We start from the raw sequence: 23,437 nt of genomic DNA, 5'->3' as shown, positions 1-23,437 counted from the left end.
ATTAAAATTAGGATAAGCATAAGCCAATAAAAAAATTATTAACAAACACCTACATTTACACCATTAATTTACATAACGCGTTAACATTACTTCTTCGAATTTATATAATTGTTTGCGCTGAACTTGGCGATTGTGTTACTAGTTAATGAGGTAGTTTTTATTACGTTTTCCACTTCTCTAGAATACAAAAAATGAAAGTCATATTTTTTGAGTTCCTCTTATTACTTTGCTGTAAAATATTACGCCAGGTGCAAAGAATATTCAGCCATATGCGCCATAAAGACATGACTTTTTCTCAAAACACTTTTTATGCGTTCGCTAGGGATACGAAGATGAAAATAAAGATATTGCTCAGTAAATTAATATTATTAATGAATACGTCCATAAACAACGGACTATGTATCTTTCGCAATTTCTATGGGTAGGTAATTGCTAATGTCAAAGTATAAAATAACGTACCTACCCACCGAACTTATTACTTATTAAACCATTCGCGAAATTTTAAAATTGAGTTATAATTTATTGCAAGATATTCACTCCTTAGGCTAATTTAGTTTTATTAAACATTGGTGATTTTTATAAAATCTAAACAAGAATGTTGTTAAATAATCAACATCCCGTCATAGTCGACTGCATGGTCAAAATTATTTTAAATATAATACTCGCGTTATTATAATATTTTTATTGTGTACCACGTTCATCTCCAGAACTTTCAAGGAATGTGAAATCTTCACAAAGCCTAAGGTACTGTCAGAATAATTAAATGGGCATTGTTTGATAATTTTTGTCTTTTATTAATATTATACACGTGGATTGTAGCATTGAAACAAATTGAAGGTAAATCACTGACATTGCATTATGGTGACATAAATATAATTAATTAATTATAGGTATTAGTTTGAACATTTCAACTCACCTCTTATGTTAAATAATAGGTAGGTACCAGACCAAAGGGGCCCACAAAACTACAGACCGACAAGTTTATTATTTATAACAAAAAAACCTTCACTCAAAAGCTAAAATTCCTCGCGCGTTCCGTTTATGTCCGGAAAGTTAACTTGTTCGCCTCGAGTAATAGCCACTTTCATTTTCAACATTTATTTAATATACATTAGAACACCGGTGCTTAATGCTTTACTGTGAGATAACACGTAGAACCACTTCATTTGTGGGTACAACTTTTGTACCAAAGCAACGCGATAATTGCGGAGAATTTGGGATATGGGTAAATGCGGTAATCCGCAAACCGATAGTAAATCCCACCATGTGTTTTATATGATAATTAAATTTTACAAGTCTTTGAATTAACTTTGTGAAAAAATTATGCAAAACCCATTGTGGCTTCTCTTGAAATGCAAAGGCGCTTTCTAATTTAATTAATGGAATAATAATATACCTAATTATAATCTTCTCGTAGCTATTCATCAAAAAATAACTTCATTACAGACTATTTGCATATGAATTTCTAATTCCAAATCAAATGATAGTTATCGTACAATACTTGTTACGTAAGTGAAAGATGAAAGTAGATCATTACAAGCAATTTGGTATGAAATCAACAAATAGGGTGTACCTCATGATTCTTAATTTGAAAAGGACATTGAGTATGATCTACCTACCATAAATGGTAAACGATCACCATTAATTTTTACCATCAGCACGTTAGTAAGGGAGGTATTGCATTGGGGTAAAAAATGACGGAAATATGTACTTATTTTCAAGCACCAGGAATCAGAATCAAACAAAATCTCGATTTTGCCGGTCTGTCTGTCTGTAATCTCGTTTCCAGCTCAACGGCTGAACCGATTGGAACCAAAAGACATTCATTCATTCTTTCATTGGTTTATTTCCTATTTAAATTATACATGAGTAATATCGGGTCGTCATTAGAGTAAAGGTGACAGAACTGACAGGCGTGTAGAAACAATAAATTAATCACAGAATAAGACCTTCACAGAACAGAAACATAAATGGCGCTAAATTGTCACTGATTACAGCGTTTCCCGTGGTTGTACGGAGAACTATTTATCTCAGATTCAAATCTCGTTACAGGAAATATTTTTACCGTCGATTTTATACGTACACAGGTTTTCCACATGTCAATTTTGACTTTTGAAAGATTTAAAATATGAACAAGTTATGTGACCGTAAAAAGTGTTGTGTATCGGATTGTAACAATAAAATATCAAAAAGGCATCGTTTCCCACATTTTGAAACAGCTTGTTTTGTGCAAAACATACAAACATAGATATATAAATACATAGATACAGCCATACCCCAACATAGTTCAAAAGGACGTACCATCTATTACCATCACTTTCGGCACATTAATTACATATAGCGCTATCCTTTATAGAGGTACCCTGAGCATGGAAGACAAGATTCGCATTATTTATTATAACTGTCAATCAAATTGTTAGCACAAATCACACAGAAAATTATCAGATTTGAGACTGTACAACATAAATAAACCGCCTTTTTATTTATTTAAATCGCATAGCAGCAAGAAATGTTACATTTAAAATGGAAGATGTTACTTAGAAAGCTGGCAAATGAAGAATTTGAAAACATTACAGCTGACAACTGGAAGAAAGTGTGTGAACATGTGGAAAGTGATTAATTTGGTTGATGTTTCTGAACTTTATAATCAGTGTTAATAATGACAGTGATGATTCGGATTTGTCAATTTCATCTGACGATGATTCGGATTGTGAACTTTTACAAACATAGGTAATGAATGTTCACTAAATGAGTATTATCACCAATTCGATATCATTGTTAAGATGTTGTATTTATTTTAAATAAATGTACACGTGTAGCTTACTTACTACAATTAGCACTATAATTTCAAAAAGAAACCCCACCGATTGGACATATGCCGAAAGGTAGGCAAGACGCGTAGCGACCAAAATTTGATATTGCACGCACACACAGTCTATAAATCTCGTTTTTCTAAGAATATTGCACGGATCCTTCTTTGTGATAATGATACAAACGCACTGCATCAACATCATATAGGCCAAAATGATAATTGGAAACGAATTCACTTCCTGTCGCGACTTAATCTCCGTTACCATTACGCCTAAAACCATGCAATTAAAATTAAAATGTTGAACATAAACTTTACTTACTTACGGTTTTTTTGATATTCTGCAAGCCAGCAATGAATTCACTGTAGCACATCATGCCAAACAAGGTAAACATAGTCCCAAATTTGAATCGCGTAGCTCTATGTAATAAAACTATTTCAGGAATAACAATTATGGACGCGTCTATCATTATGGCAAGCACTAATGTTATTCGTAATCAATTGATAACGCAATAATTACATAATATTTAGTGAAAAAACCGCCCATCATGTTTAGGGCGAATATTTTTAGTTAGATTTGATTTCGCGCGATCATGAAATGTGTCAACTGTCACATGACTTATGGGACGCGCTAAGTTTGTTTTAAGCGTCCGATTCGCGTACGACATAGTGGTTAATGCAATAAAAAGAGATAGAACATGTTTCTTCTTGGTTAGAAAGTAATGGAGAGATGTACAAATTTCTTTGATATGTTTTTTAAAAACCGAGGTACGTTTGTTAAGGATGGCTGTATCTAGGTATTTATATATCTATGCATACAAATTTGTAACATTGCTGTTTCTATTCTGAGAAGGCCGTATTCTGTGAAATTAATGACAAGCATAACATAAATAATTAGTCGAAGAGTCGAAGTGTATTTTTCAAATATTTTGTAGAATGCAGCTACCAAAGATGTATGGGCCGGTAGTTGGCTGCATTATGGATACTGCCTTTTTTTGTGGACTGCGACCACCCTAGCGATCTTGAGAGGATCAGGATAACTACTACCAGCCAGATTAATTATTAAGAGCGGGCCAATAAATCTACAGACTGGGCGGGCGAAATAATTTCCTGTCCGCGCAAATACCACCCGTTGGAGAAATTCGTTTTTCTTGGAAAATTGCAAAATTTTCAAAAACTTTTCATGTGTTACAAAAGTGGGAGGTCATTTGTAGACCTCTTGTACTACGTTTTGTTGGTAGTAGAAATGATAATCAAAATGATAGGTAATAATCTATGTATATCATATATGCCTCCACCCCCTGGGTTAACAGGGAAACACACAATAAACCTTAATCATTTAATAACAAACTATTAAACTCCATCTTTAATCCTAAACACTTTCTTGATTCATATCGCCACTTAAAGTAGTTGACGTTCTTTTGTTAATTTTTTGAAGAAATCCAAAGGCTAAAAAGATCAAATCAGCCATTCCTTTGTGAGATATCATCGAATACCTTTGTAGCTTTTTGATTCGCGTCATTGTTGAAAATGAAGATCATTCACAGCAGTCGAACAACCAAACACTGCAACTGTTGCATATAGCTCGTACGTTTTTTTAAAAAGCTTCTTTTTGACCATATAACATTTTGATACAAACTTGATGTTGAAAATGAAAGTGGCCTACAATCTTGTAAAATAAGTATACGGGGTCAGGTAAAGGAATTATCGCACCTAACTTCATCTTTTAAAAGGATTCAATTAAAAAAAGATTAGAAAGAAGTTTTTAAAGAAATTATTTGAACCTTTTTCAATCTTTACAATTTTTTCTTTTTTAATCTTTTCGATTTTTTTGAATCATTTGAATCTTTTTTTAATATCACCTTTGGTGTGCTATAATTTTGAAAAGAGAATTTAATATGCTGGCTGTTTAGATTAAAATATATAGGGTGTTTCATTTAAAAAACGATAACATTTTTAATTGGCCCCGTATACTTATTTTGAAAACGGTAGATTATGCAACAATCATTTGTAATAAACATATTTTCGGTAACTTAATCAACAAAGAAATTATAGGCTTTTATTTAAAAATGGAGAAATGCACCTTTTGCCTATAACTCAAAAACAAAAAAAACTGTAGGCTAGTTTGGTTTTCAACATCTCAGAATATATATACATCGAGACTGCAATGTTAGTTTTTTTCTATTACTTATCGTTTTTTAGTTACCCATACAAACAACCAAATTTGGCCACCCTGTACAGAGAAAATAATTTAAACATGGAATGGTCATGATTCATGAATGGAGTCCAATTTTAATATTTGGCATAATTCCGAATGCACCTTGCTTTTTATATCTGAACATTTATGAGCATGCCATATTGCGTCATATTAAGCAATTTTCAAGAGCGAGCAAAGTGAGTTCCAAGAGCGAGCTGCGCCCACTCTTGCCCCCCTCTGGCTACGGCCCTGACTACCACTACACTACACTAAGAGGACCGCTGTGTACAATGTGGCAAGGAATACCGTCCGCTTCTGCTGAATTTTTGTTTGAAAAATCTCTTGATCGGTGACGGATTTAGGGTAAAAGGATTGTGGAATACACCTCGGCAGTTTATAGTTTGGAAGAAGAGTCGAAAAGCGTTTGCGCAGAATTGTGCGGGTGGTATCTGTGCTAGCTACAGAAAATTTTTAGTTAAAGTCGTGTCCGCTTTCGTAACACTTGATTGTGCCTCCATCACGATCAGACGGTGTTTTGCCATGGGAAATAGCGAAGAAATGAATATAATAATATATAATCTTCCGTGCAAAGCTTGGGCGTTGGTCTGAATTGGAGTAGGGCCATATTACTAGAAGCCATTTCATACGAGATCAAGTCACAAAAGTATTCAACGGTATCACTCCAAAGCGTTCCAGTTTTCAATCTTTCTTGGAGGGGGCCTTTTTCAAGGGATGGCCGTACCATTCGTAACTTAAACAAAACACCTACGCCAGCGATATCTGTACTTTAATTATCGATTAGAGTTGCAGCGGATTCTTATTGGTCGCTGTTGTTTTCAGCTACGTAGACTATCGGGTCAAAAAGTTACAGACCAAAAACTGCCCAAAACTAGAAAAAAAGGGTTCCTTTATAATTCCTGTTACAAAGAACACATGAATGTCTGATTTTTTGTGATAGTGAATATATCCTTAAACATCAACCAAGTATGCAGATGAAAAAAATTTACGCGTGCGCATGCGCATTTGGATTTGCGCAATCCAATTTTTTTATAATATGTTAAGATACTTAAATGAAATATTGTGTGTAGGCACCTCGAATAAAAGTGAAACCAATTCCAATCCAAAAAATGATCTGGTGGGATAGAACCAACCCCCTTAAGGTGTTTTGTAATAATTATAGATGCGTAAAGATCTTGAGGAATTTCGGTGTTCAGTTATCGCGCCACGTTTTGATTTTCAGATTTAAAAAGTAGATAAAAGGCTAAACTTCTGCAAGGTAAGGGATACTTAAATTTTATTACAGAGGTAGCCGTAAGATTAAATTGAAACTGTGAAAATTTTTACCAGTGCCCTAGAGGATCAATTTTATTTAATACAAATAAGGGTCTTCAACCCCTATAATGGAACTAACCGCTACAGAACTCGCCCCCGAAGGTCCTAATTTGCGTTCATTAGTTAGTCTTTTTGTCAGGAACCATAAGTCTTAAAATAATAGAACTTACGACTTTTCCTAGATTGTTTGACACGTCCTTCCGATTCTGTACTTTTTTATGAAATTCCTACTGCGCCACTGGAAACCTTTGAATATGAAAATAACAAATGCAAAGCGTATTTTTGAAACTTCAAAGAATCTACAGACAATGCGAACGCGCGTTGAGCGTTACATTCAAATAAACCCAATGGCGGCGTTACTGGTAGAAATTCTAGTCAATGGTGGCTGAAGAATTACGACCCTAAGACGGCTCCGTGCTAGTGCTTCACCTTAACGTGGGTCGCCCTTAATTGTAATTTTGGACCCGACAAGAAAAGTTTGTTGCACGCAATGAACAAAATTTGTCAACAGCTTTTACGTACATACAACTTTTCAAAAATAAGTTAAATTAAGGTTAATTTTGTCATGGGAGTGGCCTAAATTAAGTCACACATGCGCGTCTTTTCTAAAAGTGGTTGTGTATTCCCTAATCGAGTGTGGGCTTAGGACAGGTGTTATAACGACATTTCACGCTCGGCAGTGTATCTTTTTGCACGGGAGTAAAATCATCTCATCCGTCACCCGTCACGAGTAACTCCGAAGGCGTGCTCGGTATTGTTAAAGCGCATTTGAATGGAAATATCGCATCAAAATCGTCGTTGTTGTGTCTTTGAAATTGACTGACGCATTTAAAGCGTATTTAAGAACTTTGGACATTAAGTCGCATTTATACCAGTATATTGTTATGTAAACTATATTATGCGGATGTTCTTATTGGTATCCGCACCTATAATAATGATACCCCTGTATAATGTAAATCTTAATGCTTTTAAGGTCAGTAGTTGCTAATTTGGATTGGACACAAATTCGATCATGTCATTTGAAGTCATTGTCGTGTTGTAGAGAAATAGTAGATGCTAATTTTAGTTAAACAATCGCCTTGTATTTTAATTTCTTTGTTCAATTAAATTATGTTTAGGAAAGATTAGGGACATCTGGAAATAATTGCGTTAAGCGTTTTCTAAAAATTTATCTCATTTAAATCCGGTCTTGCGATAAGTGGTGCGTTATTCCGCCTTGAAAAGCTAATCATTTTGCAGATAAGCAGTGTTCGCCGAAGTAAACACAGACCGGCCGTCTTTTTGAGGGAATTTGATTGGCGAACGTAGAATGGTTGAAATGGAAGAAGCAGACGTTAAACATGGTTTTTTGGTTAGCGTTTTGGGGAAAGACGGGGCTTTTTAGTTAGCTTTTGCTGAAAAATAGTCAGTCTTGGTGGTTGTAAGGTTCTTGTAGAAGAAAGTTCAGACGGTGTTCTATTGAGTACGTCTTTAATAAAAGTGGAAGTTCGAGTTCGAGTTAAGGTAAGCGTTGTGTCACGCATAAGTACATATAATTTAAGTGCCGCTATTGCAAAAGTGCGACTTTTTTATAAGGTTTTCCAAGTACCCGATTGAGTGAAGTTACCCACTACCAAAAGCCACTTTTGAATTGGAAATTAGATCAAAGCCAGTTTCTAGTGGAAGTAAAGAAGGGAGATTTTTTGTACTAAATCTATATACAGTGTGTCCCAGATCGCGTGGGATTGCATGGGTAACTTTGTTATATTAAAGATAGAGAATTGGTTAAATGGGAAATGTTTTGCAGTTTTGGATGCTTATTTAAAATTTCCTTATGGAAATTCAAAATGTCGCATAGGTTCGACGTAAATTCAAAAAAACTCAAATTGGTCATTTCCTTGAATATCATCGAAAGTATAAGAGATATAAAAAAAAGTTTTATATAAAAGTGACTGTTTTTGATACGCTTAATTTAGAATTGATGTCAAAAAAATTCAAGATGGCTACTTTTGAGGAACATTTACCAACTTCCTAAACTTGAATAGGCGCTATATGGGATTTTTAGATTACTTGATAGATTTTTTAATTCTCTTTTCAACGAGCCATCATAACATAAGATTGAAAATAAGATACCAGTTATATCAACGGTTTTTATATTTTAATCAAGTAGGCTGTGATGAATTAAAAAAAAACAAAACAAAATCTATTCGAGCCAACAAAACAATGAAAATAATTACATCAGATGTTTAAAAAATCAGGGGCGCACTCATGAGAGGGGGGTTTGGGCATTACAACTCCCTCCAAAATTTTATATAAGTAGGCCTAGAAAAATTTTGATTTTTATAACATCACTTATTGACTATCTTATTATCCATACTTACATACCTACAAATGGTGGTATAACTACAAACTATCCCCTCGAAAAAATGTCATGCCATTATCCAGTTAAACACATTTCAAGACACTTTGCTTTATTTTACACAATGTATTACCATTGATGCATTGTCCCAGGTCACATTTTGTAGGTCAGTAGGTGGTTTATCCGCAAGAATATCGAAACTAACAGTTTTACCAGTCCGAGTATATGGACAGATGAATCTTATTTTTCTAACTGCGGAGTGTTCAAATCGACATAATGAACACTATACTCGTCACAGGAAAACCTACATGTTGTAGTTTCACGCCGAAATCAAGTAATATTTTTTTAAATTAATGTATTTTATGGCATAATGGGAAGTCATGTAATTGGACCGGTAATCTTCGTTGGATCTTTAACTGCTCACCATGATTTACAAATTCTCCAATAAACTTCCTTAAAGGATTTTTCTCGACAACGTATGTTTCGAAGAAAGGGTTGGTTTATGCTACCTACCAACAAGCTGGCTGCTCAGGTCACAATTCACGAATTATGTACAGTACATTAAATTATAAAAGTAAGTACTTAATTAAAAAATAAAAGTAAAGTGGAAGTAGCTACCACTACAATAATAATAATAATCATCAATGGCAACACTTTGCCTAAACTAAACTCTCTTGAAATGTGTTTCACTAATAATGGCCAGTATTTTAAACATCTGGTGTAATTATTTTCATTGTTTTGTTGCCTCGAATAGATTTTGTTTTGTTTTTTTTTATTCGTCACAGACTACTTGATTAAAATACAAAAACCGTTAATATAACTGGTATCTTATTTTCAATCTTATGTTATAATAGCTCGTTGAAAAGAGAATTAAAAAATCTATCAAGTAATCTAAAAATCCAATATGGCGCCCATTTAACTTTAGGAAGTTGGTAAATGTTCCTCAAAAGTGGCCATCTTGAATTTTTTTGACATCAATTCTAAATTAAGCGTATCAAAGACAGTCACTTTTATATAAAACTTTTTTTTATATCTCTTATACTTTCGATGATATAAGACATTCAAGGAAATGACCAATTTTAGTTTTTTTGAATTTACGTCGAACCTATGCGACATTTTGAATTTCCATAAGGAAATTTTAAATAAGCATCCAAAACTGCAAAACATTGCCCATTTAACCAATTCTCTATCTTTAATAATAACAAAGTTACCCATGCAATCCCACGCGATCTGGGACACACTGTATATAAAAATGAATCGCCGAAATTTATTTACGCGCATCAAATTAGATAGTTCTTTTTTTGTTGTGCTTGCGTTATCGAAACATGTGGCGCTCTAAGCTAAGCTAAGGCAAGCAAATAGGAAACTCTTTTCTTAGCCTAATTAATTTACGAAAATAATCGTCAAGATATAAAATATAAATTCGTACCTACCTACAAATTCATTCCAACCTGTGCCTCTGAGAACGACCCAACATACAATTAAGCCATAAAGGGATTAAATTTACCAAAGGTTTAAGAAGTAGGTAATTTGAGATTTACTATAAACTACAGTAAGTACGACGAGGTAGTCATTGGTACGGGCATAGTTGTATATACTCTATGGTACGGGTTTTCTCTCGCTTGGAAAGAGTGTCCAAGATAAGGATGTCTGTCATGGAGATAGAAACCATAGAAGATACGATGATGGTCAAATTAGAGAAAAGATGCGCAATTAAACCATTATTATCGTGCTTTAGAGAAAACAAAAAAAAATCCGATTACTTCCGAAGATATGACAGAAAAACCGAAACTTGCCGATTTTATGTTTATTTTTTGCTGGTGTTATTTGAACAAATACAACAAGAAAGACAAAAGACACTTTCTGATTGCCACTTTTTGAACTCTACAAGACAGCACCCGCGCACAACTTGCGAGCATGCCTATAGGATAAATTCCTGTAGGTAAAATAGAAAAAAATAGAAAAAAAAAAAAAAAATTAGATAAAAAAATTAGATTAAGATGTTCGGCGTAGATGCACCATCCTGTTGAAATCAACAATTTCCAACTTTTGTTTTTATTTGTGTGACGTATATAGTTGTATTCGTAATAAAAAGTGCTACTAAATACAGTGTGTACTTTTTCCACGGATGTCCAGTAGATGTCTTTATCGCCTAGCCTAGACTATTATTGCAAGACATACTTACCTGTATTAAAATGTGTAAAATATGTGTTCTTTAATAAATGATATCTAATGGCGTTAAACATTTTGCATTTGTATGGTATATCCAGTGGTGTTCCCATAGGGTATACTCCATATACGCCGTATACTCTCAAGCATTTTTTAGACAAATAGCGTATACTTTTAATCAAGGCGCCACTGGGCATGATAATTATATACAAGCGAGGCGAAGGTCGTATTTTTTCCGTAAACACGTTTTTTACCAATTTGGAGAACTGAAACTGCATTTCCATAATCAAATTTGTAAAAATTAATTGGTCAGGGGATGACCCGTGCCCCCCCCCCCCATCGTTTTACTGGAAACACCACAACCACCCGCTCAACTGAGTACACTCTCAAAGAAATTGATGGGTATATATTATGAAAATAAAAACTGTTAACTTATAACTTTGTCGATCATCTGAAAACAGCGTAACACCAACAAAATGAAGCATAAATAATTGAAACTAGCAGATGCAGAAAAAAATTCCAACAAATAACGTACCTAAACAGATAGGTAAGTGGGAGAGGTCACCGAAAATGCTATGCCTACGCCATACATACATTTAATATATTAGTAACTATACTAAATTAGTTGCGTATATAATTACATATCTACGAAATATCACGGAAATCCCTGCAAGGTGAATTCATATTATTAGGGAACTATCCAGTTCTATAGAACCAAATCAGTGGGAAACATGTATCTGCTATTGTGGCTTTTTACGCTCATTGCTAAGACACTCGGTGGTAAATTGCATTTATCTTAATGTGCCCATGGTTGCCAAGTAATCTGTTTTAGAGTCCTGCGTCCATCCAACGGGACAAGTAGGCGAGTGCGTTCCAATAAGATCGTGCCCTTCGCTTTTGTGGTCGTTTACAAATCCAAAATTTGGAGTCTGGGATGAGTTGCTAAAATTTAAATGTTCGGACAATGACGATGTCGATGCGCCTCTGTTGGTTTGCTGTCGTACACAAGATGATATGTTCGTGTTTGAGAATGAAGAAGACAATACAGAAGCCGGTCACTCAGAGGGTCCGCTCCGCTTGGCCAATGTAGAAAGTTGTGGCACGGCATCCGAAGATGTTAAAATCGATGACGGTGTGGCGCGTCTGCAAGATTTTCCGTGGCTCGTTAAACTGATTGCTATTGAAAATTATCTTGACGAACCAGATAAGGTTAGCACAGTGGCCTGCACTGGAGTGCTCATTAATCGGAGAAACGTGATTTATTCTGCACAGTGCTTCTACGCACTTCTTTGGAATGCCACTTTTAGTAAGGTTGAGTTTTCTCAGGTGAGTAGCAGCTACAGTTTTGTCATTGCAGTGGTAAGAATCGACAATTACGTCGGGTCAGATACGGACTGCGATCAAAAATCATATTCCCCAAGGTGCAGCGATTTTCAGTTGTATCGTGTTGAGGTGTATGATCTTCATTTATTTTACGACCCCCAAACTAAACTAAATGATATCGCGATGTTACGCTTACATGCAAGAGTGCCTTTCTCAGGTTGGTTTGTATGCTAGCCTTAACCATTGTTTAAATAAACAATGCCTTAACCTTCACATGACGTAGGTAAAAATTTTCAGATCACATGAAACCCATTTGTCTTCCATTAGCTACAAATTTGAATTTGGGTGAAACACTATATACCGTTGGTTGGAACATAACTTTTAACATTAGTGATGTTTCCGTGAAACGGGCGTATGTGTCTAAATACATTTCAAATGAAGAATGTGAGAAAACGCAGTCGGTTTCAGTTTATGAGATTTGCACCGAGGCCGATGACAAGAAGCTTGATGAAGATCGCGCAATTGGTTTACCACTAATGGCATTTCAAAACGATCGATGGTACTTATATGGATTTGAGACACAAGGGAAAAGTACTAAAATTCATACACGTTTGCAAAATTATTGGCAATGGATGCAGGGAGTAACAGGCGGAGGTAATTATCCTATAAACACAAAAACATTAATTAAGATTTCAGAACGATGTCGCACTCCTGATAACGAAATGGGAGAAAGCATGCACCCGACGGAATGTGACAGGCTAATGGACGCCTTCGCTAACGCATCGCCAAACGAAGAAGATGCGTTAAAGAAATTCGGTTTGACATCTGATTTCGACGAACCCGATGATCCGTTGAAGGTGTGCTGTGGACTTGAGCCCAATTTTACAATATCTCTACCGGAAAGTGAAAATGTAGATCTTGAAATATCCAATTTTGCATATTGCGGATTGCAGCATCGAGACGATTATGTATTTGATAGCGATGAAGTATCAGTCGATGAGTTTCCCTGGTTGGCCGTCATCTTAGATGGAAATTTACCTGACTTAGACGGTGCCGTTTGTGGTGGCAGTCTAATAACGCACCGATACGTTCTCAGTTCGGCACAATGCATGACTTATTACAAACTACCCGAAACGTACGTCCCAAGGTGCGTGTATGCCTAATGATTTCCCAACGAAGTATCCATTTTGGTGTTGATAGATTAATCGTACGGCTCGGTCACTACAAAGCGGCCAATAAAAGCAATTGTGTTCATTTTGATCAGGACTTGTACGATTGCAATGAAGTACAGGAGTATGTAGTAGAAGAAAATATAATTCATCCCTTCTACAGCGCCTTTGATAACACTAACGATATCGCGCTCTTACGATTGCAGAGATCAGTAGAATTTTCGGGTGAGTAGCATTTACTTCGCATTTGCATTTCATTGCATTTAATTTCAGATTACGTTCGCCCAATCTGCCTACCTAGATCTGAACAAGACGTCGCCCTCGAGGAAGAGACCCTATTCATTACCGGTTTTGGAAGGCGGGAAGAAGAACTTTTCATTCATGTGAAGAAGAAAATTAGAGCTACCCTAATTCCTATTGAATCTTGTAGAGATAAGGTAAAATACAAAAATTATATACAACCCGTCACAGACTATCAGAGGTGCACCGAAGAATTCGAGAATTCAACCGATGTGGCTTGCGTGGGAGGCGAAGGTGGACCCGTGATGTTTTCAAGAAAACTGCGTTGGTTCATTGAAGGTATAACTACAAACTATCAATGTGGCAGGCCTTACCCTACCAGCTATCTAAGGGTATACAAGTACTTAAGATGGATTAAGACACATATGAAACCGTAATGACTGTGTAGAAATAGTATTAATTTTGTACTGATTTGTAATAATAAAATTAAATTACACCTCTTCATTTTTCGGGTCACATGTACCTAAGGATATCATAGATTTAATCTCTAATTAGTTAAGCCAAACAAAACAAAATTCTTTAAAAAAAATGATCAATAAGAATGGACAACGAACTGTTAATGGTTCCGATATTGCTATCCAGATCCTTTTCTGGAACGGTAAACACAATTGGCCAAATTTGCTAAGTTGTCCAACATTAGGAAACCCCAATTTTTTGACCTTTAAATGTACACCCAGTACTCCATTAGATCTCAACAGTTACCCAACAGGTCTAGTAAGCATCATCATGAGTGATCCTGAATGAGTCTTCCACAAGAGCAAATTATAATATGGTGTAAATAAACTCATAATGCCCAGTAAATAGTAACAAAAATATTGAAAAAATGCCACTTTTTGTATTTTATTAATTGTCGGTTGCCTTATCATTATGCAAATATACGTATTATTGAATCTTCCTCGTACGATTACGTTTTTTTATATGAAAATAATCGAGCAATGAACTTTTTTATTTATCTCGGCTGCATTTAACCTGGATTTCTACTTCCGCCATGCGAATTAACTAACTCAAAACAATAACCACCTAAACTGGTTCATTTTTCGCTTTTGAATTAGTTTTTTATTAATCGAAACGTAACTTTAACTATGACCCGGGCGCGTATCCATATTTTACGAAGACAGATTATGACATCCAACTTTTTACTACACAACTATACTCTCCTATGGAACGTCCGGTTTCCACGAAACTTTGCGTTTGCGATTTAACCGCGTTAATATTCCTTGTGGTAGTGTTTATTTCACAATGGCAATTGAACTTCACTTCAATTCGCAATATTTCCGTTTTAATGATTGCCACGGCTTTTCCGATTAATCACAATCCTTCTAACCCAACTAAAACCTTTCCAGACCTCTTTGTTCTTAAGTTCCCAAATAAAACATTTTAAGCGTAAATATTAGTTTTGGCCCGCTCCACAACAAATTTTTTTTTGTCATCTTGAAAATTATAGACTTATCAGACTGAACAATTGTGTAAACTCAATAATTCCAAAAATCATTCAGTGTAGGTAAATGAACAAATAAATTTAAAATAACCTAGGACTTTCCATTTGAAAAACAATATCCTTTCAGTTTAACCTTCATGAAGAAATTATTGGTAATAATTTTGCATCAAGCTCGACGCCCGGTAAGGAAATTCGCGACATCATTTTTTGATTCTAATTATGAATGGGAAACCAAAATTCTATGATCACTGGTGATTCTTTGATTTATTTCTTTAAAGACCTACTTTGCTCTAATGTGCGATATGGAATAGGCAAGTGCAAAATGGAAAGTAAAACAAAATTGGCCTACCTTAAGCTGGTGAATGTTATGTACGTAGAAATATGCGAATTGGTCGTCTTCACTTTCCAGTTTTTTGTATTTATAGCAATGTTTGCCACCGAAAAGGAACATCGTTTTGCTTTTGTTTAAAGTTTATAGCTTTTACTTTTGTCCGTACATTTTTCTTATGATAGCTATGTGTATATGCACGAATGAAACTGAACTTTCTCTCTTCTAATAAACCGTAAATAATTAGATCCCACCATTGTATCATTACAGAGATGAACGGGTAAGAAGTGATTACGTTTTACAATAATTGCCATTAGATGAAAGGTGTACTTTAAACCAAGGTATTTTTAAATGTTATGTCGCACCCGTAAACCGGTAAGGAAGTATATTTGTCGAATTAAACTCGCGTAATACCTCCACTATAAATTTACGTACCTGTGATTGGAGTGACAGCAGATGAAACCATGGATTAATCCAAACAAGTAAAAAGGTTTTCGCTCTAAGGCGTGTAATTTCAGCGCATTTTCTATGAGTCGATCAGTACTCCCCAAAAGACCATAGCTATGTATGTGCGCTATGTTTTTCTTTACTATAGAAGCATATATAGTTAAAATTTCAACTCCATAGATAAAAAAGTTAGCGTTGGGCAGTTTGCGCATGAGCACATTAAATTTATGCTTAAGCACAGCAAGCACAAATGGTATTTTATCTGTGCTATAAGTATGCGATGTTTGTTTTTACTAGAAGCGTCTATAGTTAAATTTTAGAGAGAGTTAGAGAGATCGTCATAAGTAAAAAAAGTTGGCATTTTGCAGTCTGATGCACATGCGAGCATTTGAATTTTACTATGTGCGATGTGTTTGCCTTTGCTAATGACATCAGTAGATTTCGATTTTTACTACATTTGATATGATTTTCTTTACTAGAAGCATCTATGGTTAAAATTTCAAAGAAACATCTTCATAAATAATGAATTGGCATTGATTGCGCATGCGCACATCTAATGTTTGCAATATCAGATATGTTTGTTATTAAATATCTCCATAAATAAGACAGTTAATATTGCGCACCTGCGCATGCGCGCATTAATATGTTTACAATATGCGATACGTTTGCTTTTACCAAAAGCATCTTTGGTTAAAATTTCAAAGAAATATCTCCCTAAATAAAAAATGCGACATGTTTGCCTTTACTAGAAGTATCTGTGGTTAAAATTTCAACAAAATATAATAAATAAGAAACTTGACATTGCGCAACCCGCGCATGCGCAGTTTAAGCGTTAATATTTTCCTTGGCTCAGGCTCGCTATACGCTACCGAATACAAAAAGAACGAGCTAAATATCTTGAAAACTGTAGAAGTAGTTAAGGCCTCGGACAGACGGACGGACAGAGAAACCTTCGCGGGCATACGTAATTGATAGGTACATTTGACTGTCTATTTTTTCGCCTCTCGCGTGAAGTTGACGGGATGGATTCTTCTAGAGCCGTAGTAGATCGTGCTTTAGCGCCATCTAATAGTTATGATGCGATTTAAAATGACGTAAAAGAGAAAAACTGTTTTTTGTCGTCTTTCCGTGCAATTTTTTAGAAATTATCTTCTATACATTCCTTTATCTAATTTGATACAGTCGTTCTGAAGTTATCGCGTACATACATTTCGGCGGTGTAAATTCCTAAACATAACCAACCACTGCTAATTCTGTTCCATTCGGGTAACTTTCAACGTTGAGTGTTCACTCAACGCTTTCAATCAATAAAAGGCATGTAATATTTATACCTACGCGAGTATGTTTATACGTGATCGCTCTAAATTGTTAAAAACTCGCACTAGGAATTCAAATTCCGCCTATCCAACCTAGTACTGGAGCGCTAACGAAGATTAGTTTAAAAATATCGCAATTATGTGAAAATAAAAACCTCGCGCACAAATAGTACGTGCTTTAAAGAAATCTACGTTCTAAATATGTCAAGTTTCTTTTCGCCTGTAAAACTTAAAATCCTACTTTTTCCTGTTCCCGTTCTCATGGGAATTATGGAAAGTATTTTACTACCTCAGAAAATTTCGCGGGCATACGTCCAACCATTCCCAAAAGTTTCATCAAAATCGGATGCACGGTTTAGACAGGCATAAGAGACGGACAGGCATATACAAATATTCATTTTTGTTTATGTAGATAACCCGATGACCGTTGGGTCGCCTATTCCGGCGAACCTCGTATATATGGGTCCATTGACATTGCCTAACATTTCCATATAGTGCCATTACAGTGTGCACATTTTAAATCCTTTGAGGTTTTGTGAGTTTAACAGATTCCGTTTCAGGACATGTTGTTGAGGAGATACCAACTGGCTCCGTGGCGCACTAATAGGTGCAATTAATAGAATATGAATAGTGGGGATGCATGATTTTCTTACGCGACGGGTACAGTAGTTCGTTGTCACTGTGCATATTATTTTAAATCCTTTGAAGACATTCAGAACATGTTCAAGATTTGTTGCAAAACTGCAATGTGTAGCTACACTTTAAATCATTTCAAGTATTGCGTATTTTTAAGCGGCAAGAGTTTACTGCGCATTATTACACGCTACGTGATTTACAGTCAGAGACTCGGACCCAATTGAAATATCGGTTCCGGTCCGGTTTCGGTTCTAAAAAAATAACGGTTCGGTTCTGCGCTTTTCAGTCCATAAAAAAATGTATTAGTTTTTTGCAGAAAAAAAATTTGTATGCCATTCAACCGTTTTAGTTTTCAATTTTTTTCATATAAAGACGGAAAATTGGAAAAATAAAACCCGCATCTTTTTCAATAATCTGCGATGCTACCGGTTATGAATGATTAGACTTGATGTATTGTGGGCTGCCTATTAACAACACTTAATTTTTTCGGTCTCAAGGAAAACTTTTTTCCAAGATAATAAATGAAGTTGGAACAGTTTTCAAAATTGCTATAAGTTATATCATATGTAGGTAGTAATGCCAAGACGTTTTGTTTCCTTTTTTCTTTTTCAAATCAAAATGTGTCATCCTAAGAGCTCTCGACGTTACCGCTACGAAAAATATGACTTCAAAATCTTTTATTCCTACGTATACCTACAATACAACACATTGACCAAAATAGGAAAATGGATCTAAAATTTCGCTCAGTGTCGATAATGTAACATAATTTTAGCAACACGATTTATTTATGTACAATATGAATAATCCCATAGATTGATTTCTAACAGTTAATTATTTTTTATCACTTGTGTGTCACGCCTACTTTCATTCCTTATCGCCTGCGACTAATCTTTTATCTACTTGATGGCGCCTGAATCAACACGAAATATTTTCCTGTGCAAGAAAATAACTAAATACTGCTCGTAAAATTTGTGTGCAGTAGATACAAGATGTTGGTTGTAGTCTATGTATACGCCGGAAATGTTAGAAAAAATTGTTCCCCTCTGAATTGTTTCCAGTGCTTACAATACTTGAATGGTCAAAATGGAAATTAAAAAACCACAACTTACAATTTTATAATAATAAAATAAAACCAAATGAACTCAAGCTTGATATATTTACAATTGTTACACTTTTAACATACTTAAGTTATAATACGAAAACTTCATTGTAAGCTGTAATAACGATTACTGAGACATATGAAAACCCAACATCTTTAAAATCTTATTGGCTAAAGTTTGGTTTTCTTATTCTTGGGTCCTTCATCGCGATTGCCGCTCCATTTATTATTTCTCCTGCCTCTTTTCCCAGTTTGTTTTCTTTTTTGCATAAATTCGGCGGCTTTTTTTATGTAATTATCTTCGTCCTCGCCCTCTAACAGTTTAATTTTAAGCTTCACCTCAGCAATTTCCATCGTATTATCTTTAAGTTTTCCACAAAATTCCACGGCTCCATTTTCTTTTTCCATACGCACATGTCCCTCCTTCTCTCCTTTATTATAATCTATGTACGCGGGTGCATTTCCACTACTTTCGGTTACCTTTAACTTGATTTCCTCACGTGTCAGCACGCAGTCTTCAGCTTCTACGGTGAAATGGAACACGGTACCTTTCGGGAAAAGAACCTTTATTTCCTCCTCTTTTTGTTTACCCTTCTTCACATTTTTGCGTTGTGCGTACTCCTCCTTTTTTTCGTCAATGTATGCGGATTGATATTTTCGAATCAGTTCGACGTCTTTATACTTCACCTCCTCGGCTTCAACAAATTTTTTGCAGTCTTCTAAATTGGTAAACACAACGAAGCAGGAATTTTTATGTTTGCGTTCGTTAGTCGCCCTATCCACATACCCACGTTTTGTACACGACTCAATAGATCCGTGATTGTCACTCAAGTATTTTATGATATCATCAAGCGGTTCGTCCGGTGGAAACCCCTTCGCATACGCTGCATGTACAATTGGAATGAACGTTCGAAGTTATAAATTTACACTTACCAGATCGCGCGGTAATTTCCTTTTTACGTTCTTCAGTAAATTCCGGTGCTGCTTTTTCTGGATTTCTGCGTACCTTTTTCCCGTCCTCACTCACTACGACCAAGTTGCTTTCGGACTTCTTAAGAGCTGCTACGATTACTTCGGGATCGTTAGACAGCTTCGCTAGCCTTACAAACGTTAATAACACGGACAGTTCTACCCAACCTTCATCCTTTGCAATTTGCTCTTGCAGAAATTTGTCTTTTGGTAAATTATAGTCGCCGAAGTAATATTCGATTTGTTTAATTATTTTTTCTTCTAATTCTGTGGCCATTTTGTAGAATAACGTATGAAAGAAACGATTTAAAACAGAAAAGTTTGATTTAGGATGCCGATTACCGCGTGTACACCGTAGATAACATACAATTAAAGTGAGGTTAGCCGTAACGTAAACCGACACCGAGAGTAACTTCACTCCATTGCTAGTGCAGGCGACCTCAAACTTTTTCTCTGATTCACATTCCCAAATGTTGCATACAAATTGTTGCACGTTTAAGGAAAAAGTTTCATGTAATTTATTGTAAGTTTCACTATTATTGCAATAAACGCGAATAATAAATAAATCAAAAATAAAGTTCGTAATAGTTATACCGAAAATGGTACATAATTAATAATAATCTCTTGTAATACGGGAAACAGGTACCTATACGAAACAATTTTTGTGAGTTTCAATCTTTGATTTTGAAGTTGAAATTTTTGTTTAATTAGTAATTATAAGTTTTGATTGCATGGTCTTGATCAGAAGTAATATTCATATAAATGAGTTACGACACTCAATGCCGGGATTGATCTTGACAATCAACTGTAGGCTCTAATAAACCCCGAACAAGGGGCGAAATCTATCTCCAGGGCGAGTATCTACTAATAAATCCTTTTCGGTTTAGAATCTATGTGTGTTATATGAGTTGCGATTCACAGATTTCCATATATTCTGTTGTAATATTGAATTTGCCCTACAAGGACATGTAATTTTCCATCTTGTTCTTAAAACTAACAGAAGGATCTTTTTCACCAAAGATGACCTGGCTCATTTGTTCGAAACTTGTTTTTAACCTATATGTCCCCTCTTACAGCCTACATGCTATATATTTGTTAATATCGTTATAATTTTATGTTATGCATTCATTACAAACAATTAATTTTATTTGCAGCTGCAATAATAATTTCTAAGTTGGTCATTTTCAAAATGATATTCAATAAATAAAATTATGTGATACTAGGACACTATTATTTTATTCTATTGATCGGTACTTTCCAAAAGGCCGTAGCTATGTGAGTTCTGTTTTTTTTACTAGAAGCATCTATGGTTAAAATTGCAAGAAAAATGTCTCCGTAAATAAGAATGTTGGCATTCAGCGCATCCACACATTAATCGTAAAGATTTTTTTTGTTGAGGTGCCAGAGCATATTAGCTACAGAATGAAAAAAGAACGAACTAACTTGATAACTGTAGTAGTTATAACGCCTCAGACGGACGGATGGAGAAATAAGTGGCCATAATAGCGCCTTCCAACCATATAAGTGGGAAAATGAAGTTGGAAAATCCCTAAAAATAGTTGCTTCTAAAATAGCACATGTTCTAAACTGGAAAATTGCAACTAAGCAATTTTTCCTGCAACAAAGATTGTTGCAACTAATTGCACGAGAAATTGCATGGTCGGCTTTTAGTATTCTACAACAGTACATGAAAGTTACCAGAATTGCGTGCAAATAATGCATTGGACAATACCGTTAGTCTTAGCGCTTTAGTGTGAAAAGTGTATTCTATGCAATTTGTTGCATGCAATAAATTGATTGACGTATTGTGAATACTTTATATTTCCTTTCCCACACACTTTTTAACGCTTTTCCACAAAAATTAAAAAGCGACGTAATTGTGGCTACTTTGTCCGTCCGTCCGTCCATACGGTTGTGTCCCTATCAGGTCTTGATCTTATAAGAGCTATTACTCCTTTTTTTTTGCTATTTGGTTCGTTATAGTGTGGCGTTTCTGCGCCAGTCACGTAAAAAGTTACAGCAGAAAATCTATTTTTTTTCATACGCAAACTCGACTTTCTTCTCTTAGATTTAGACGGATTTTTTCCAAAATTTTCCAGATGATATTCATAGAACAAAATCCCATTACACCCATTAGAGCTTTAAAATACCCCACCAAACTGAAAGTGAAACCTAATTGGAACATGGGAAAAGTTGTTATTGATTTTCAGGTGCGTAAATTTTCCGGAAGCGGATGTTGTGACAAAAAATGTCAATATTTTGAAGCCAAAGCGAATTTGCCTTGTGTAACTATTTTTTTCGGAAAAAAGACTATTAATGTAGAATAGAAATGTACTTTTTGTAACTCGTTGACAATTGCCTCTACAACTTGTTAGAATCTGTCTAGCACTCTAGCGCCATCCTGGGATGGGACTTTTGTTAACACGACAAAATTTGTTAAACATTCGTTAGTTTATAGAATTTTTAGTCCCGTTAGAATTTCTATGCGCGTAACGCAACTATTGGCGGTATTCAGGTTTCGACTCTGCAACCAACAAAGAGTTTATTATTGTATCCTTAAATGCAATTGTTTTGTTAGTTGCACAGTCGAATAATCATTTTGTTATTAAAATGGTTTCAAATGGAATATATATATAGGGTACGCCAAACAAATACATATATAGTTAGCCCAAGATCATAATTTCTAAGAATAAAGCACAATGTTATTGCAGAGAATTGTTTAAAATTGAAAGTTCTTCTCAAATACAAAATCATAACTTCCTATTCAGATTGTTTTGTTGCCACCGTTAACTGTAAATAGATTTTTATTATTCTGATTCAACAGGTTAAAATTAATGGACCACGCTCTATATTAATAACATTAATTATTAAACACCATATCATATGGATTACTTCGATCAGATTGCCTCTTGCGAGGTAAGCAGGTAGTGGTACAGTTTCAACATTTCCGCTTCAGGGGTTGGAACCTTTATTCCGGTTCCGCACTACTTTTAGGTAGAATTATTTTTAAGGAGTCCGGTTCTGTAACTGCAATCATTTTCGATTCCGGTTCCAGATATTTTTTTTTCATTTTTTAAGGGTTCCAACATTATAAATAAATAAAAAATATATTATAGGAAAAAAATAACACACAAAATTGAAGTACAGTATTATTTCTCATAAATATATTTTTTAAGTTTAATTAAAACTTCTTAGCGCGTTGTGAATTGCCTTTCTATTTTCCTTTTCTTCAGGAGTAGCTTCAATTATTGCTTTCTTCAACCCTCTTACTGTTTATTAGTCACTTAAACCATCTTATGATACCTGAATCTGAGTATGATAAGAGAGAACGGAAAATACCCGTTCTTTGGAACTGTACCCCTAGCGGTATTGGTTCCCATTATCATAACTTCTTGAATAACGGCTCCGGCCGGTTCCAAGTGAGGCGCTTATCAATGCAATCGGTTTTGGTTCCAATCCCTGATCCACACGTATGACTTTTTCATGAACCCAAATTAATACAATCGTGTGCGTTTGTGTAAAGGTTTGGTACCGCTGATACTAACACAAAAGTGTAGTTTTTGTACT

At 35.1% G+C, this 23,437-nt stretch overlaps 3 protein-coding genes across 7 annotated transcripts in view; 1 reads left to right on the top strand and 2 right to left on the bottom strand.

Annotated features, from left to right (window-relative positions):
- LOC116170487 (venom dipeptidyl peptidase 4) overlaps positions 1-23,437 on the bottom strand; it is an 88,006-nt gene that overhangs the window by 62,631 nt on the left and 1,938 nt on the right. The window contains exon 1 of one of the 3 annotated variants that reach the window (XM_031486923.1): positions 15,425-15,552. The exons of 1 other annotated variant lie outside the window; for it this stretch is intronic. In XM_031486923.1, coding sequence (XP_031342783.1) covers positions 15,425-15,526 — 102 coding nt within the window. In that variant the 5' untranslated portion in view covers positions 15,527-15,552. Of the gene's footprint in view, positions 1-916; positions 1,170-15,424; positions 15,553-23,437 lie in introns of those variants that run through there. One more of the 3 variants, XM_031486926.1, reaches the window with a different exon arrangement.
- Positions 11,312-14,071, top strand: LOC116170488 (transmembrane protease serine 9-like). 3 transcript variants are annotated; one of them, XM_031486930.1, is made up of 7 exons: positions 11,312-11,625; positions 11,678-12,151; positions 12,203-12,385; positions 12,466-13,315; positions 13,369-13,562; positions 13,611-13,774; positions 13,817-14,071. In XM_031486930.1, the coding sequence occupies exons 1-7, from the start codon at positions 11,577-11,579 to the stop codon at positions 14,012-14,014; spliced, it is 2,112 nt and encodes a 703-aa protein (XP_031342790.1). In that variant the 5' UTR covers positions 11,312-11,576; the 3' UTR covers positions 14,015-14,071. The 3 variants fall into 3 exon arrangements, with proteins under 3 accessions (XP_031342790.1, XP_031342788.1, XP_031342789.1); XM_031486929.1 differs by having other exon boundaries at positions 11,315-11,625; positions 12,466-12,822; positions 12,865-13,315; positions 13,611-14,071; XM_031486928.1 differs by having other exon boundaries at positions 11,314-11,625; positions 13,611-14,071.
- On the bottom strand, positions 18,940-20,259 carry LOC116170498 (la protein homolog). The gene is made up of 2 exons (XM_031486944.1): positions 19,835-20,259; positions 18,940-19,785 (listed from the first exon to the last, which is right to left on the bottom strand). The coding sequence occupies exons 1-2, from the start codon at positions 20,145-20,147 to the stop codon at positions 19,073-19,075; spliced, it is 1,026 nt and encodes a 341-aa protein (XP_031342804.1). The 5' UTR covers positions 20,148-20,259; the 3' UTR covers positions 18,940-19,072.

This window comes from Photinus pyralis, unplaced genomic scaffold, assembly GCF_008802855.1.
Source record: "Photinus pyralis isolate 1611_PpyrPB1 unplaced genomic scaffold, Ppyr1.3 Ppyr1.4_LG5, whole genome shotgun sequence".
NCBI classification, from domain to species: Eukaryota; Metazoa; Arthropoda; class Insecta; order Coleoptera; family Lampyridae; genus Photinus; species Photinus pyralis.
The sequence above is the reverse complement of the archived record's forward strand: the minus strand, read 5'-3'. Positions and strand labels throughout refer to the sequence as shown.